Raw genomic sequence first — 18814 nt, 5'->3', positions numbered from 1 at the left:
GGGCGGGGCTGTTGGTCTGGTGCAATCGGGGCCCTTTCTGACCCGATCCGATCTCACTTCTCCTTATTAGTTATTAATGCGGCTCAGGCCGATGAATCACTCACGCGGCGTAGAGAGGACTAACTGAAGGGAAAGAACAGGCTGCGAGGGGGTTCACGGGAAAAGTCACAAGCTTCTTTCATCCAGACGTCGTCCAGGAAATCCACATCAATATTAAATGATCATGTTGGAGAATCGAATCCATTAACACGCTTATGGTTTCTGTGAGCGACGCAAGCAGCAAAATGTGTCCTCGTTGCTAAATCATTATTTGTATTTCTGAGACAGTCGTTACATCCCTTTGTCCTTTTGAGTGAATTTGTACTGATTCTGAATTCTTAAATGAACTTGAATGAAGTTTATTTAAGACGCTTCTGAGGAGTCACCTGGATCGTGACTTTGACCTTTGACCACTAACTAGCTCAACGGCACGCGGCGCCTACGGCGAGCTTCAACACAAACATCACAGAAACAGTAAAAACACATTTTTTAAGGTTCACAGACGAAACCATTATTGATTAATAACTAAATGGCGGATTAATGGACACAAAAGGCGCCGGAGGTCGACGGGGTCAAAGAGACAAAGAGACACCAGGAAGGATGCAATAAAGAAAAGAATAAAAACCCGTCTCGTCCGCTCAGCACTTTGCCCCCCCCCCCCTGCCCCCCCCGGCCATGAGGTAATCGCTTCAGGGACTCAAAGCGGTGCTCCTACCTGTGACCTTTGACCTGTGACACAAAGCTGCTGACAGGGGACGACCGCCGGGGGACATCCGATGAAAGGTTATTACCTTGATGGGAGGCACTGGTCTGGACTGGAGGTGACCCAGTGCAGATGGATCTGAGCCCGGTGACCCCTCCTCTTCATCCGGAGGGGTCAAAGGTCCTAACAGTGGTTTATTGCCACTTAAGGAACTTAGTAGAGCTTTTGTCCATAATCGTGGCGGAGGGACCCTGAAGAAGTGGCTCCATATGGAAAGATTTCATGTCACAGCTTCTGTTCCAAACACTGGTCTCAGATCAGAACTCGGTACCAGGACAGAAGAAGAACGATTGGTGCATCATCACTCTTTAGTCTTCTGACCTTCTAACCAACGCATATTTATGAAATATGATATTCTACCATAAATCAGTCGATTTATTAGTCAACAGGTTGAACCAGAGCTGCTCTGAGATCAGCTTTGTGATGCATGAACGGGACGACATTGAACAAGAAAAGGTAAGAGGAGCGAGAGGAGGACGGGGGAGGTGGCGTCCCAGAAGATCAGAGCAGTGGCCTCCAGTGAGTAAATGTGTCTTCCGCCATGTTCAAAGACATTCAAGCGGTTGCACACTGACCCTGCTGACCTCACAAGGTGTTCCACACACACACACATATGAACACACACATGCACACACACACACACACACACACAGTCACGGTGGCCTCAGAGGGCTACGTCACATATCAGGTGTCTCTTTTAATAATAATATTATTATTAAACTGAGCATTTATAAAGGATTGACTTTGAAGGCAGCGTCTTGTGCCTTTACTTGTTTCAGGTATAGAACGTTGTAACTTAATTATTACCATTATGATTATTATTACATTACATGACACGTCATTTAGCTACAATAAGTACATTTCAACCATAAGAATACAGTCACAGAAGAACAAGGACCAAGAAAGTGCAACTTCATCAAATAAGCCAATTTCCAACTGGTTTTGCTCTCAGTGAGCGAGGAACAAGCAGCAAAGAGCCACGGGTTGGATTTCTGATATTATTATCAATTATGCTTATTATTCGTCGTCGGCTGCTTGGAGGCTCATAATAATGAGAATAATAATAAAATCATATCAATATTAACAATAATTATAACAATAGTCATAATGCTAATAATAATAAAATCATAACAATATTAACAATAATTATAACAATAGTCATAATGAGAATAATAATAAAATCATATCAATATTAACAATAATTATAACAATAGTTGGAATGATAATAATAATAAAATCATATCAATATTAACAATAATTATAACAATAGTCGGAATGATAATAATAATAAAATCATATCAATATTAACAATAATTATAACAATAGTCGGAATGATAATAATAATAGGAAAGCCCCACGTAAAATAAAATAAATGAAAATAATTGAGTTTCATACAGAAATTGTTGTTTTAAATTAACATAATTTAAATGCAAAATGCTAATGTCAGCATTTAGACGAATGGAGCCATTAGAGGCTTTAAAGACCCCCAAAGGAGAGAAAAGTACTGTGTGTAATGATCTCACATTCTACATGCAGTTCACCCACATCTACACACACACTGATATATATATATTTATTTAATCAGTGTCATATATTTCCTGAGAGAGAGCGAGTTCCTTTCCGCCTGAAGCCTTTTAATATTTCTTCTCTCTGACATGAAGTTAAAGCTTTGAATAAATCCTAAAATCAGCCGACATTTAAACTGACACTGATATTTATCGAGCACCTGAAATACGTCCACGTCGGCACGTTGCTGTGTTTGTGTTTTTGTACTCCTACTGTACTTCATCCAGAGAAGTACTACAAATAGTATGAAGAAGTAGCTCACACAACCACACCTCCAAACATCTGGATGGGAGGGAACTGTCCCGTCTTCCTCATCCATGACTGGCTGCGCACGGACACACAGTCATGTGTCTTTCTCATGTGAGATCTATATATTTTAGATCTATATATTCATATATCGTGACGTGTGTCCGGCTGTAAGAACAATCATGTTTTTTTTCATATTCATATTTTCATATATAACAATTTGTGATGCGCGTGATGTTTCATTTCTGTCGCTTTCTGTGTCTCTCTGAGGACACTCGTCCCTCGCAGGACACTCGTCTGCTCAGGTCATCGTTCTCAGGAGAGGCTTTTACATTTTTTGGGCGTGTGTTAATTTGTCATCCTCGGGGTGAGTGAAGGCCTTTAGGAATGCGACCCTCACAGAGACCCCCCCGTGTGACCTGTCCTCACTATGTCCTCTACTCGGAGACAGGTAAACACGCTGCAGACTCCAACACGCCGCTTCCTGTCTGCTTCAATCACGCTCAGCTTAAACACCGAGAACTTCCAGCAGATTCAAAAAGGACTCCCGGCCCGTCGACCGCTCTAATCTGCTAAACGTGACCCCCGCTGACCCCTCACTGTTAAACCCCGCCCTCCCTCCCTCGCCGGTTCAGAGGGTCACGCACTCATCGCAGTGATGAGCTAGGAGGCGTTGGCCGTCCTGTGGGGGGTTCAGGGGGGGGTCACCCGGTGACCTAACAGCCTAAACATGGGCCCGGATGCGCTGCGGCCACATGGTTGATTGGCAGAATGAGACGGCTGAAGATGTTGTTGCGATACAGAAGTGAGTCACTAGTGGAACATTTTGACTAAAAGAAACAACATTCGTCTTAAAGCAGATAATCAGGACCCGGAATGAATGAATGAATCAGAACGAGTGGGATCCATCAGGACAGCAGCTACAGCGCCATCTCGGCTCAGAGGGGTACACTCATATGTGTGGATACATACAAATACATACATATATATGGCCTTGGTGTGTCTCCTGGAATCAAACAGCAGCCAAAAGCATATTTGCACCGAGTTAAGTCTAACAGGAGTCTCCAGTCTCCATATTCACATATTTACATGACTTCCTATAATGACTTTCTGTGCACTTCTATCAATGTTTGATGTAAAGCACTTTTAAATGCTGTGGTGCTGAAATGTTCTGTATGAATAACTATGACAGATGTACTGTGTGTGCCGGGGGGGGGGGGGGGGGGTCTCTCTGAACTGCACCGTCTTCAGAGAAAAGTGTTTTGACTGATTTTTGAGTTTTATCCCCCAAATTACTCTTTTCTGCAGGAAGTGAGACACTTGCTGTGAGGTGGTCTTCAGTAATGATTAATCGTTGGACAGGTGGCATCACATATTGATTTTCTACAGAATGTGATCACCTTGCCTTGTCCTTCAAAGTGAAAAGTGAGGCGTTTAACAGCACGTTTGTCCTTCCATGAGTATTCCTGAAGACTAAAAGTCCTCACAATGACAGAGGTAAGAGGACATGTACAGTTGCATAAAGTCCCGTATCAAACCCTTTGCATGAAGGTCAAATAAATGCTTCAATCACAACGTTTCACTAATTATCATGCGCCTGTTTTGAGCCAGCGATGCAAATATAACGGCGATATAATTGATTTATTTTTTAAGTAACAACACTGAAATAAAGAAGGAATGTTTGTTTGAAACTCACTTCCTGGTGTATTTTTAAGGTCACAGCTGCATGACTTTAACAGCGGACGTTCTTAAAGCGTCCCAAGTTGTCCCTTTGTCAGTAAGGACACCAGTGAGCTGGTTGCATGTTGCACAGCGCCCCCCTGTGGTTAAACCGCCAGAGGGTAAGAACATGGACAATGCAGAAGAAAGCAGCCATAGAAGTATAAATGACTCAAGTGTCTACCTACTAGTATTTACCACCCTGAGATCGCTTTGAACCCCCCAGGAGCTTCAACTCTTCTTACTCTGTGGACATTTCTCCAGTGGCTGCAGTGTCTTCACCGGATCTCTGGATTCTAGACGAAGGTTTGTTGGTTCTCGATGTGAGTTGGTGCAGATGGATGGTCACTGGTGTGAAGGGACAGGTGTCCCCGGGGAGACATTTACCGGGAGATTTTCATTGGACTAAAAAAACAGCACCTGACGTAAGATGATCTGATCCAGACTGTAGAACCAGAGAGGCTGGGGGGGTTTAATGCAATTAATTAATTAATACAATTATCTAATCAACCAATCACATGGCAGTTGCTTCAATGCATGTAGGGGTGTGGTCCTGGTCAAGACCATCTCCTGAACTCCAAATTGAATGTCAGAATGGGAGAGAAAGGTGATTTAAGCAATTTTGAGCGTGGCGTGGTTGTTGGTGCCAGACGGGCCGGTCTGAGTGTTTCACAATCTGCTCACTTACTGGGATTTTCACGCACAACCATTTCTGGGGTTTACAAAGAATGGTGTGAAACCACCGGGTACCACTCATCTCCACTACAAATAGGAAAAAGAGGCTACAATTTGCAAGAGCTCACCAAAATTGGACAGTTGAAGGCTGGAAAAATGTTGCCTGGTCTGATGAGTCTCGATTTCTGTTGAGACCTTCAGATGCCAGAGTCAGAACTTGGCGTAAACAGAATGAGAACATGGATCCATCGTGCCTTGTTACCACTGTGCAGGCTGCTGCTGGTGGTGGTGTAATGGTGTGGGGGATGTTTTCTTGGCACACTTTAGGCCCCTTAGTGCCAATTGGGCATTGTTTAAATGCCACGGCCTACCTGAGCGTTGTTTCTGACCATGTCCATGTCCACCATGTACCCATCCTCTGATGGCTCCTTCCAGCAGGATAATGCACCATGTCACAAAGCTCCAATCATTTCAAATTGGTTTATTGAACCTGACAATGAGTTCACTGTACCAAAATGGCCCCCACAATCACCAGATCGCAACCCAATAGAGCATCTTTGGGATGTGGAACGAGAGCTTCGTGCCCTGGATGTGCATCCCACAAATCTCCATCAACTGCAAGATGCTGTCCTATCAATATGGGCCAACATGTCTAAGGAATGCTTTCAGCACCTTGTTGAATCAATGCCACGTAGAATTAAGGCGGTTCTGAAGGCGAACGGGGGTCAAACACAGTATTAGTAGGGTGTTCCTAATAATCCTTTAGGTGAGTGTATATTGTGATGTCCCGAGAGGTCTGGTCCTCAATGGGAGGTACATTCCCACCCGGTGAACTACAACTCCCAGAGTCAGCAAGGCAGCGGGTCCCAGCTGAAGGGACGACAGCTGGGGGTTCGGAAGAACAGAAAAGGAGAGGAGTCGAGAGAAGAAGGAATGATGGTCGGCGTCCCGTCCTGCCTCACGGTAACGTGTGTCACCACTGTGAGGTGTCTTCTGGCTGAAATGATGCTCTGGAGCTCGTCAGGTTGTATCAGTCACGCGCCTCATGGTAATCAAGAGGATTACCCACAGTCCGTCTTTTGGTCCGTGTAGGTACCAGTATTTGACAGAAGGTGCCATTGTTCAGCCATTTTAACGGCATTTCAACTGAACTGCTTGAACTACGTTACACGTGCGCTAAACATGAATCTCTAACGCGCTAAATTAAGGACACAAAGATGAATTGTATTTGCGTTGTGGAATATTTTCATCATGAATGCTGAAGGAGAAGTTGATTTATTGGTGTTGATGTTCATGACTTTATAAAGTCCTGTGGCCGATCTGTCTGTATCCATCACTGATAAAGACACAAGGAGCCAATGAGACGCCAGAAGGGGTTTTGGATGAGTTGTATTTATTGAATATTCATGGAGTCACAGGACACGTGACGTGAGCAGTGGGCCCATTGGAGGCTTTTAATATTCTCTTTTCACGTTAGCGTGCGACAACATTGTTATTTTCCACCAGTCGACCCAGCGATCCGTTTGTCTCCTGTTGTTAAGTTGAAGCAGTTTTTTCTTAATATTCATCAACAATTAAGGATTCAGTTGCAGCACTTTGATTTTGGTTTGCGTTGATGAATGAATATTTACAGCCTCTGTGATTGTTGCAAGATTTACTGTCTGTAAACCTTTTTGGACGAGGTGCGACAAACGAATAAAAGCTGGCAGGATTTAAAAATGAGAACATTGTATTGTAACAATGTATTCTTACGATGGCATTTTCATTAATTGGTTGCACAAAGTATAACAAATATTTTCCATCTTTTGTGATTTCATATACAGATCAGATGCAGATACAAATATCAAAAGTCAATATCAAATGTTTAGTGACAAAAAATATATATATTGAAAGCTGCGAAGCTTGCCACTAAATAGTGTGCGTTAAGCAACAATATGCAAAACATGCAAATATTCAAAAGGGGAAAATTAGCGCAGATTATTGTCTTAAACTCATAAAGTCTACTTAAACACGTATAAACAAAGATAAATTCAAAACACAAACAGTCTCTGTTCATACTCTTAACAAACACTTCCTACAGATATATTTGTCTTTCTTTGGGGGGCAGCTGACAGACCTTTTTATAAAATGCAACATATAAAGATTAAGATTAAACCCTAATTAGGACCCGATATCTATATGATGATCTATTGATTCATCCACAGAGGCAACGAGCACAACAACATTAAAACACACCTCCTTCACACCATCTGCAACACCACAAGTCCCAGAGAGCTGTGGACCCCCCAGAGTCCAGACCAGCTCAGGTACCCCTCACCTGCTGCACCTGCATCTACACCCACATGAACCTACATCAGCTGTGTGACGTCCTGTACAGACTGAACTATGTGGTGAGCAGAGAGGAAGGTTCTCCACCAGGAGGAGACTCTCCGTCCTCCAGAGAACACAGAGACACTGAGGAACCAGAACTGGACCAGAGCAAGAACCCAGGATAAAGAGGTTCAGTGAATGTGGTGCTGAAGGTGTGGAGGTGGATCAGTGTGTCAGAGGAGACTCTGTAGAAGGACAGAGAGCCAGCAGGACAGTCCACATACACTGCTACTCTACCAGAGGAGGGGGAGGAGGAGGAGGAGGTGATGCGTGTCCCTGTCTTATTGTGACGGACATAGTAACCTTTGTCAGAGCATCTCAGACTCCAGGACTGATCATTCCTTCCAAACCAACAGGCATCACTGCCTCCTTTCCTCCTGATTCCTCTGTAACTCACTGATACATCAACGTCTCCTCTCCACTCGACCTCCCAGTAACAGCGACCAGTGAGACCAGTTCTACACAGCAGCTGAGGCCAGTAGTCAAATCTGTCTGGATGATCAGGATGTGACTGAACCTCCTCCACATATGTGACCTTCCTGTTGTTGTGAGACAGTTTGAGTTTCCTGTTTACTGTGTTTGTGTTGATTGTGAGTTCACAGGAATCTGATGAGAGAACAAGACACAATACAGCTGCAGTTATTGATCATGTGATCATCTACTGACACTTTGATGATGACATCACAGAGGTGAATGAGTGATGTCACAGTGTGAAGATGGTTGAATCTTCATGAATCAAACTCAAAGCACACTTACACTTCCTCAGACCTGGTCTCAACCATCGGACTCCAGCAGGCTCCACCCTGAAAGGAGGAGGGGGGTCAGAGCAGCATGGAGACATGGACATTACATCACTCTCAAACACAGCTTTGTCCTTCATGTCCACATGGACCACCTCTTCTTCTACTGCAGTGGAGCTTCTTCTGATTGGCTGATGACCACAGCTCATGATGTTCATTATTCATCATCTGTTATTATCAGTATTATACTGACCATCATCTTCCATTTCACACTCAGTTTCCTTCAGCAGTCAGTGAATCAAATGTTTAAACCTGCATCAAGTGATTGTGGTTCAGTGAAAACAGGCTGTAATCACAACATGTGACATGTGATCATCTTCTAAAGTAACAGCTGCTTCTACATCCAGCAGCATCAATATCAGGAATCAGGAAACATTTATTGCAAAAATATATCAAACATACAAGGAATTTGTCTTGGCGGTTGGTGCGTGACAGTAGACAGTGTAACAATAGACGGGACCTTAGTGAAATCAGAAGTGATGTCAAGAAAAGACTTAAATGAGTTTACTGTCATACGTGAGATGCAGAGTCAACACGCAACTGAGAAACAAACCCGTATAACAGACCTGGAATCAGCTCGCTAGAGATTAAAGAGACAAACTACAACTTATAAAACTAAATTGTTGACCTGAGAGCCGCTCCAAGAGAAACAACCTTCGTATTTTCGGGATCCCAGAAGATAAAGATGGAAGATCGGTCACTGAATTTGTTATTAGTTATTTAAAAGCCATTTTAAGCTTCCCGACAACTTGGAACTCCAACTTCAGCAGTTCCACAGAGCGCCGATCCCAAAGCACTTACGTCCTCAACCCAGAGATCGATAGTAGTGAACTTTCTAGAGTTTAATATTAAAGAACTGGTACTCAACAAAGCGTGGCAGCAGAAGATCGAACTGGACGAAAACAACTGTTCTTCAACAATGACAACACAGCTGACATGATGGAAAGAGGCAAAGCGTTCGGCCCATCAAAGCCGATCTGAAGGAGAAAGGGATCCGGTTCCAGACGCCCAACACCAAGATGTGAGAGTACTGGGACGCCAGACTAAGGATCCACGACAGAGCAGATGAAGCTGCACAGGACTTGAACAAACGGGGGATAAAGGTGTCGGTGACGGAGTCGGTAAATACCGCGGGTGTTGGTTGCCATGGATACGAACCGACGCGACAGACAGCGCAGCCTAGCGTGCCAGAGAGAAACTAACTGAGTTCAGATGGAGCCCAAAGCCTTAAAACGAAGCGATCCAAATGAAGTAGACCAGATATGTAATAAACTTTCAACATCCGAAGAGAGTTTGCAGCTTTCTGCACCACAAACTGTGACACAGGCTGAGTGTTGTAGAAATAGACAATAGGAGAGACGAGCCACAGCTCTAGTTACTTAAACTGGATCACTCATTCACCTCTAAAAGAAATCGGCGATAACGAAGGCAGACAGAGTTGGAAAAGGAAATTTGGAAAACAAACAAGTCACATTGATAAATGTTCATGCTCCTTCTTTAAAACTTTACTACATTGTATTAATCTTCAAACAGAGGGAATACTAATGTTACGTGCCTTGTTTGTGTTTGCAAGTGTGTGTGTGTGTGTGTGTGTGTGTGTGCATGAAAAATAAATGTGGAAAAAAGAAAACAGCTGCCGCTGGAAGCACTGAGACTGAAACAAACAGGAAATGAGCTGCACAACCAAAGCAAGGAGCTAAAGTAGGCTAACCAGCTGAGTAGAGCTGCCGAGATGGAGACTATTCTCTGTGGGTTCATCTCCACCACACAGTCAGCTGATCCGTGGTCAGTAGAAGTATTGACTGTTGGATGTTTTGGTCCTGACAAGCGACCTCTTGTGTTAATAATGACTGTTGTCTCTCTGAAGTAAAGGAGAAAGTAGCATGAAATCACTACAGCGCCACAAACCCTCTGATGGAGGAGGTCGGGGTGGTTGGAGGTACAAAGGGTCTGACTGTAACACTGCTGTTTCCATCCCGTCTCCTAGCAACAGTCAACACTGGTTTCTATCACCTGTAGTCTGGAGGTGAAGATGTTACAGCTCAGGTGGGTCTGCAGCCACAGATCACTGCCTGAGTCCCCTTACAGCTTTGGTCCAGTCCTAAACAAACCTCTTTGGACTCTGACACACCAGGTCCACAATCAGCTGTTGGTTCTTCACTGAGCGTCTGTGGCCGACTGTCACCTGTAGTTACAACAAGTCCACTTATCATCCAGGGAACTTCCTCTCAGTGCAAAGCACCAAAACAGGTGAAGCTGAACTTTAAAACACCAAACAATTCTACTGTGATGATCCATCAAGACGGTTTGAACAGATTGTTTCTTTGACCGTTTGTTAATAATGTCTGGATTAAAGGACAACACACAATGAAGGCAGATGACGAGCATCTAAACATGTGAGTTTGATAAGAGCCCACAAACCTGCAGCATGACGACGTTGACTCATATCAGCCCACCATGATGCCGTCAACGTGAGACACCGCTGTCCTCTTATAACGTGGAAACAAGACAAGGCTCCAGAGAAACAAGCCTTTCATCACCTTCCTCCCTGATTAGGCTCATCCTGGCTACTGTTCCTCACTACTTCTGTCTGTATTGATGGTCTGATGTGGGACACAAACAGATGAGTCTCTGGTAGTTTGAGGTCAGCTTGGTGTGTCAGGGTCATATTAACCAGGCTGACAGTGGGACAGAGAAAAGGTTTCCAGCTCTGCCTCCTCTACCAGACTGATGGTCTGTGGCTGCAGCCTCTTCATACCTGAGAGTCTCCAGTCTCCAGTGAGGATCCTCTAGTCCAGCAGACAGCAGCTTCACTCCCGAGTCTCCTGGATGATTGTAGCTCAGGTCCAGCTCTCTCAGATGGGAGGGGTTGGAGCTCAGAGCTGAGGCCAGAGAAGCACAGCCTTCCTCAGTGATCAGACAACCTGACAGCCTGCAGACACACAAAACAACACACATGTCACATGATCAGAGGGAGCTGTGAGGGCTGGAAGGTCACTGCAGTACTGAGATACTGTACGGTCACATATATATTTGATTTGAATCATGCAAGCAGAAGTAATCTTATGCATTGATGCAAACCAAAACACCAGATGGACATTGGTTGAATCCTGACCTGAGAGTCTCCAGGTCACAGTGTGGACTCTTCAGTCCTGCAGACAAAAGCTTCACTCCTGAATCCTGCAGGTGGTTGTCACTCAGATCCAGCTCTCTCAGACTCGAGGACTGGGAGCTGAGAACTGAGGACAGAGCTTCACAGCTTCTCTCTGAGAGGTTACAGCCACTCAGTCTGAAGAGACAACAAGAAAAATAACATTTTTGTTAACATGAAATCCTCTTTGATGATGAGTTTAAATTTAAATAAAACCAGTAAGAGGAAATAAAATGTGTTCAGTGAAGTGTTTATAAATTATTTTGCTCTATTTTAAACAAGAGGAACAATTTACAGGAAGTACAGTAGTATCAACATCAGGATAAGGCGGAGATATTTAATGTTATTTATTACACCTAAATACAAAGTAAGGCTTCTCTATCCTCTAGTTTACTTGTTTTAAAGAAAGATGAAGAGACATACAGACATTGTCGGTTAATACATTTTAATACATCGGTTAAATGCTTACGGTCATTTAATCATCCCTAGTTTATGTTTTGATCAGAGTTGTGATTAAAGGTTTGGGTGGGCCGCAAAAGATTTTCAGATGTCAAAGTTTGCGGCATTCTTGAGTTTGGGAACCGCTGAATTTAAGTCTTCAGTCACTTTCCTACCTCTGATTTTCTCCTTTTCATTTAATAATTATATCAAACACAACATCACAAAGCGTAAATAAGATGATCAACAGGTCGAACCTGTGATGTTTTATTGTTAAAGAACATTGTGTGTCAGAATGTCTATTTTTTTATCTTGAATGTTTTTGTGATGTCATGGAAACAAACAGAAATTCACAAAAAGGGCTTTTAGTCCTGTGTTTTGTCCATGAGGTTTGTTCCTCTGGTTACATAGTTCTGCTTTATTGGTGAAAATGTTCATGAAATCTAAAGACTTGATGGACAAATTCCTAGATTGAGAAAGACGGATCCTTTTTACACTGTATGGATCTGATAGTTTAGAGACACATTTAAATCTCTGAAGACAAACTGACTTAATCTGACCTGAGAGTCTCCAGGACACAGTGTGGACTCTTCAGTCCTGCAGACAAAAGCTTCACTCCTGAATCCTGCAGGTGGTTGTTACTCAGATCCAGCTCTCTCAGACTAGAGGACTGGGAGCTAAGAACTGAGGACAGAGCTCCACAGCTTCTCTTTGAAAGGTTACAGCCACTCAGTCTGAAGAGACAACAAGAAGAAACATTTATGTTAACATGAAATCCTCTATGATGATGAGTTTAAACTCAAATAAAACCGGTAAGAGGAAAGAAAATGTGTTCAGTGAAAGTGTTTATAAATTATTTTGCTCTATTTTAAACAAGAGGAACAATTTACAGGAAGTACAGTAGTATCAACATCAGGATAAGGCGGGAATATTTAATATTATTTATTACACCTAAATACAAAGTAAGGCTTCTCTATCCTCTATTTTACTTGTTTTAAAGAAAGATGAAGAGACCGAGACAAGAAAGTGAGTTTTAAAGAGAAATTAATCTTCATCTTCTGATTTCTCTTTTACTTTCTTATTTAGAGATAAACAACCATCAAACTCTCAGCGGTTTGTCACTGTAGAGACACACGTTAAAGTATTTAGTCCCTTTTCAACCTCTGATTTTCTCCTTTTCATTTAATAATTATATCAAACACAACATCACAAAGCCTAAATGAGATGATCAACAGGATGAACCTGTGATGTTTTATTGTTAAAGAACATTGTGTGTCAGAATGTCTATTTTTTTATCTTGAATGTTTTTGTGATGTCATGGAAACAAACAGAAACTCACAAAAAGGGCTTTTAGTCCTGTGTTTTGTCCATGAGGTTTGTTCCTCTGGTTACATAGTTCTGCTTTATTGGTGAAGAAGATTTTCATGAAATCTAAAGACTTGATGGACAAATTCATAGCTTGAGAAAGACGGATCCTTTTTACACTGTATGGATCTGATAGTTTAGAGACACATTTAAATCATTGAAGACAAACTGACTTAATCTGACCTGAGAGTCTCCAGGTCACGGTGTGGACTCTTCAGTCCAGCAGACAAAAGGTTCACTCCTGAATCCTGCAGGTGGTTGTTACTCAGATCCAGCTCTCTCAGACTAGAGGACTGGGAGCTGAGAACTGAGGACAGAGCTTCACAGCTTCTCTCTGAGAGGTTACAGCCACTCAGTCTGAAGAGACAAGAAGAAACATTTATGTTAACATGAAATCCTCTTTGATGATGAGTTTAAACTCAAATAAAACCGATAAGAAGAAAGAAAATGTGTTCAGTGAAAGCGTTTATAAATTATTTTGCTCTATTTTAAACAAGAGGAACAATTTACAGGAAGTACAGTAGTATCAACATCAGGATAAGGCGGAGATATTTCATGTTATTTATTACACCTAAACACAAAGTAAGGCTTCTCTATCCTCTAGTTTACTTGTTTTAAAGAAAGATGAAGAGAGACAGAAGAAAGTGAGTTTAAAAGAGAAATTAATCTGCATCTTCTGATTTCTTTTTTAACGTTCTTATTCAGAGATAAACAACCATCAAACTCTCAGCAGATCGTCACTGTAGAGACACACATTAAAGTCTTTAGTCTCTTTCCCACCTCTGATTTTCTCATTTTCATTTAATAATTATATCAAACACAACATCACAAAGCCTAAATAAGATGAATAACAGGATGAACCTGTGATGTTTTATTGTTAAAGAACATTGTGTGTCAGAATGTCTATTTTATCTTGAATGTTTTTGTGATGTCATGGAAACAAACAAACTCACAAAAAGGGCTTTTAGTCCTGTGCTTTGTCCATGAGGTTTGTTCCTCTGGTTACATAATTCTGCTTTATTGGTGAAAATGTTCATGAAATATAAAGACTTGATGGACAAATTCATAGCTTGAGAAAGACGGATCCTTTTTACACTGTATGGATCTGATAGTTTAGAGACACATTTAGATCATTGCAGACTGTCAGGGAGGCTAGGGCCACAAGGACCTGGAATCAAAAGCAGACTTGACACGAGGTAGTTAGAAGCAATTCTTGTCTTTAATCCAGGCGGAGGTTCGGTACACGGGTAATCAGGCAGAGGAGGCAGATAAATCCAAGTCGGCAGGCAAAGGGTTACGGGTGGACAGAAAAGGTTCAAAACACGGGAAGGCACACTGGAGGATATCGCTGGTAAGCTCATGGGAGACAAGAGACAAACTGGCACAGAGCCATGTGTCGGCAAGGGCTAAATACACAGGGGAATGAGACACAGGTGTAATCAATAAGGGTGGGGCTTTGTAATCACGGGGGCGGCGGCATACAGGTAGGCGGTGTCTGAAATGAGAGAGAAGGGTGATTGACAGAAGATACACAGGAATCACTTTGTGGCCAAAATCCCCAGTCTGGGTGTTACAGTACCCCCCCTCCTAAGGCCGGCACCAGACGGCCCAGGCTCATCAGGGAACTTGAGGTGGAAGTCCCTGACGAGGTTAGGCCCCAAGATGTTGCGAGCTGGCTCCCACGACCTCTCCTCTGGCCCGTATCCCTCCCAATCTACCAGATACTGGAGGCCCCGACCGCGGCGTCGGACTGCCAAGAGCCGCTTGACGGTGTAGGTTGGTCCGCCATCAATGAGTCTGGGGGGTGGTGGGGCTTTGGTGGCAGGGACCAAGTGGCTCTCCATGGCTGGCTTTAACCGGGCTACATGAAAAGTGGGATGCACTCTCATAGGTCTAGGGATTTTAAGCCTCATGGCCGCAGGGTTGATCACCTTAGCGATGGGGAAGGGGCCAACGAACCTTGGCGCCAACTTGCGGGACTCCACACGAATGGGCAGGTCGCGCGTAGATAACCACACTCTCTGGCCGACCCGATAGTTAGGGGCTGGGGTCCGTCGTCGATCCGCCATCCTCTTCGACCGTGCAGCGCTCTTGAGGAGGGCCTGGCGGGCTCGGTCCCAGGTGCGGCGGCAACGCCGGACCATGGCCAGCGCCGAGGGCACCCTGGACTCCCTCTCTAGGGCAGGAAACAGGGGTGGCTGATAGCCATAGGCACACTGGAACGGGGAGAGGCCCGAAGACGAAGAAGGGAGTGTGTTGTGCGCATACTCAATCCAGATGAGGTTCTTGCACCAGGAGGTTGGGTCTTTGGAAACCAAACAGCGAAGGCCCGTCTCCAGCTCCTGGTTCAGACGCTCAGTCTGCCCATTGGATTCCGGGTGATAGCCAGAAGATAGACTGACCGTTGCTCCTAAGAGGCTGCAGAACTCTTTCCAAAACTTGGACACGAACTGGGGGCCCCGATCAGACACCACATCTGCAGGGAAACCATGGAGACGAAAAACGTGAGAGAGCACCGCCTCCGCGGTTCCCTTGGCGGAGGGCAGCTTAGGCAGGGGAATGAAATGGACCATCTTAGAGAACCGGTCGACCACCGTGAGGACGGTGGTGTTGCCCTCGGACCGGGGAAGCCCTGTGACGAAATCCAGCGAGATGTTGGACCAGGGGCGATGTGGAACCGGCAGGGGGCGAAGGAGCCCGACCGGGGAGCGTCGAGGGACCTTACAGCTTGCACACACCTGACAAGCCGACACGTACTCTCCTACCTCCCTCTCCATCGCGGGCCACCAGAACCGCTGTCTTATAACAAACATTGTCCTCCGAACTCCGGGATGGCAGGAGATTCGGGCGCAGTGGGCCCAATGGATGACCTGCGAGCGGAGAGAAGGGGGAACAAACAGCCTGCTGGGGGGACAACCGTTAGGAACAGAGATGCTTGCGGCAGCCTGTCTCACCTTCTCCTCAATGTCCCAGGTGACGGCGCCAACTAGGCAAGACGAGGGCAGAATGCAGGAGGGTGGGTTGGGTGGGGAGACAGGGTCAAAAAGCCGGGAAAGAGAGTCTGGCTTCGCGTTCTTTGAGCCTGGGCGATAAGACAGGGAAAAGTTGAACCTATTAAAGAAAAGCGCCCACCTGGCTTGACGAGGGTTTAGTCTTTTGGCCGTCCTCAGATACTCCAGGTTTTTATGGTCGGTCCAGACCAGGAATGGGTGTTCAGCGCCCTCCAGCCAGTGCCGCCACTCCTCCAGGGCTACCTTGACTGCTAGCAGTTCCCGGTCCCCAATGTCGTAGTTCCTCTCAGCAGGAGAAAGGCTCCGGGAGAGGAAGGCGCAAGGATGCAGCTTGTCATCCTTCTCTGATCTTTGGGAAAGTATTGCTCCCACTCCCACGTCTGAGGCGTCAACCTCCACCACAAACTGCTGATTAGGGTTGGGGAGGATAAGTATCGGGGCCGAGGTGAATGCCTTCTTGAGGTGTTCGAAGGCAGCGTCGGCGTCAGGGTTCCACTGGAACTTGACCACAGAAGATGTTAGTGCATGCAGCGGGGCAGCTACTGAACTAAAGTTCCTAATGAACCTCCTATAAAAATTGGCGAAACCCAAAAATCGTTGGACCGCCTTGCGATCGCTGGGAGTGGGCCAGCCTGTGACTGCCGCCACCTTCCCTGGCTCCATCTGCACTTTGCCCTCCGACACAATGAACCCCAGGAACGAAACGGTAGATACGTGAAACTCACATTTCTCCGCCTTCACAAATAGCTGATGGTCAAGGAGCCGCTGGAGAACCTGCCTAACATGCATCCGGTGGGTCTCTTCGTCGGGGGAGAAGATCAGAATGTCATCCAGATATACGAACACAGAAATGTTGAGCAGGTCTCGGAGGACGTCATTCGCCAGAGCCTGAAAAACAGCTGGAGCATTAGTTAGTCCGAAAGGCATCACCAGATACTCGTAATGCCCCCTGGGAGTGTTGAAAGCAGTCTTCCATTCGTCTCCCTCCCTAATCCTGACCAAATGATAGGCATTTCTCAAGTCGAGCTTAGTAAAGATCTTGGCCCCTTGTAGCAAATCGAATGCTGACGAAATAAGGGGCAGAGGGTACCTGTTCTTGACTGTGATGTTGTTTAATCCCCTGTAATCGATACAGGGGCGCAGTGTCTTGTCCTTCTTGCTGACAAAAAAAAACCCTGCACCCGCTGGGGATGATGAAGGTCTGATTAAGCCCGCCGCCAACGAGGAGGTTACGTAATCCTTCATAGCCTGTGTCTCAGGTGCAGACAGGGAATAAATTCTCCCTCTAGGAGGAGATGATCCTGGGAGCAGATCAATGGCGCAATCATACTCCCGATGTGGAGGCAGAGAAGTGGCTCGGGCCTTATTAAATACCTCCTTAAGGTCGTGGTAACATGCCGGTACCCTGGAAAGGTCCGGGTAGTCTGAGTCCAATGGCGGCAGCTGTTGCGGCGCAGATAGTGGGGTGGTTTGAGACGGTGTCGTGGAAAAGCATCGCGTCGAACACTCCCTCCTCCATGCAATCACTGTCCCCGAAGACCAGTCCATATGGGGGTTGTGTTGGGACAGCCAGGGAAAGCCCAGAATGAGGGGGTGTTGCGAGGACTGGAACACGTGGAAGCAAATAGTCTCTGTGTGGTGGTCCGGGAAGGTTAACTGCACAGGGGATGTGTGGTGAGTGACTCTACAGAGTAGGCGCCCATCGAGGGCACTAGCTTCCAGGGGCTTCGGGAGAGGATGCCTCTCTAATCCCAGTCTGCGCACCAATCCGCTGTCCATCAGGTTGGCGTCCGAACCTGAATCCACCAGCACTCTCTGACTGAGAAAGGCGGTTTGAGAGGAGATGGAAACTCTGGGAAGAACCCGAGGCGGACCTACGGACAGTGTGGTACGGCTCACCAGTGACGTCCTCCTCACTGGTGAGCCTGATCTTTCAGTGGACAGGAGGCGATGAGGTGGCCCCTCTGGCCACAGTAGATGCATCTACCGTCCCGCAGGCGACGCTGCCGCTCCTCGGGGGTCAACCTGGTCCTCCCGAGTTGCATGGGTTCCTCGGCTGGGTGGTGGAGTGCGGGGCGATCGGGAGAAGTCTGGTGTCGAGCATGTGAGTCAGTAGTGGGATCGCTGTGGAGCGAGTTCCAGTTGAGACCTGTGCCATGTCTCCTAGGGGGTGGGGGAGGGGGTGAGCGGGAGGCTGGCGAGATAAACAGGCGGCTAGGTCTCTCTCTCTTGAACTCACCTAGGCGGCTCTCTAACCTTACAGCAAGGGCGGTTAAGGCCTCAAGACTCTCGGAATCATCCCTCAATGCTAACTCCTCCCTCACTGGGTTGTTAAGTCCTCTGAGAAAAACCCCCTGGAGTGACGCATCGGACCACCCGGACCCTTGCGCTATGGTTCTGAAGTCGATTGCGAACTCTGCCACGCTGCGGGACCCCTGTCTTAGAGTGAGTAGGCGTGAAGCAACGTCTTTGCCTCTAACTGGGTGATCAAAAACTCTACGCATTTCATCTGAGAAGCACTGATATGAAGAGAGTATAGGAGACTGGCTCTCCCATATGCTGGTAGCCCAGGCCAACGCCCTCCCAGTCATGGAGCCCATCATGAAGGCAACCTTAGCTCTATCAGTGACATATCTCGAAGGCTGTTGGTCAAAGATTAATGAGCACTGCA

General features: G+C 45.7%; 1 protein-coding gene across 1 annotated transcript in view; it reads right to left on the bottom strand.

Annotated features, from left to right (window-relative positions):
* Positions 1 to 6381: 6381 nt before the first annotated feature.
* LOC120830143 (uncharacterized) overlaps positions 6382 to 18814 on the bottom strand; it is a 68291-nt gene continuing 55858 nt past the window's right edge. The window contains exons 13-15 of the mRNA XM_078086295.1: positions 10937 to 11110; positions 8135 to 8181; positions 6382 to 7984 (exon numbers count right to left, since the gene is read on the bottom strand). Of these exons, the coding sequence (XP_077942421.1) occupies positions 7392 to 7984; positions 8135 to 8181; positions 10937 to 11110 (814 nt within the window). The 3' untranslated portion in view covers positions 6382 to 7391. The remainder of the gene's footprint in view (positions 7985 to 8134; positions 8182 to 10936; positions 11111 to 18814) is intronic.

Source organism: Gasterosteus aculeatus, chromosome 13 (genome assembly GCF_964276395.1).
Source record: "Gasterosteus aculeatus chromosome 13, fGasAcu3.hap1.1, whole genome shotgun sequence".
Taxonomy (NCBI): domain Eukaryota; kingdom Metazoa; phylum Chordata; class Actinopteri; order Perciformes; family Gasterosteidae; genus Gasterosteus; species Gasterosteus aculeatus.
The sequence above is the reverse complement of the archived record's forward strand: the minus strand, read 5'-3'. Positions and strand labels throughout refer to the sequence as shown.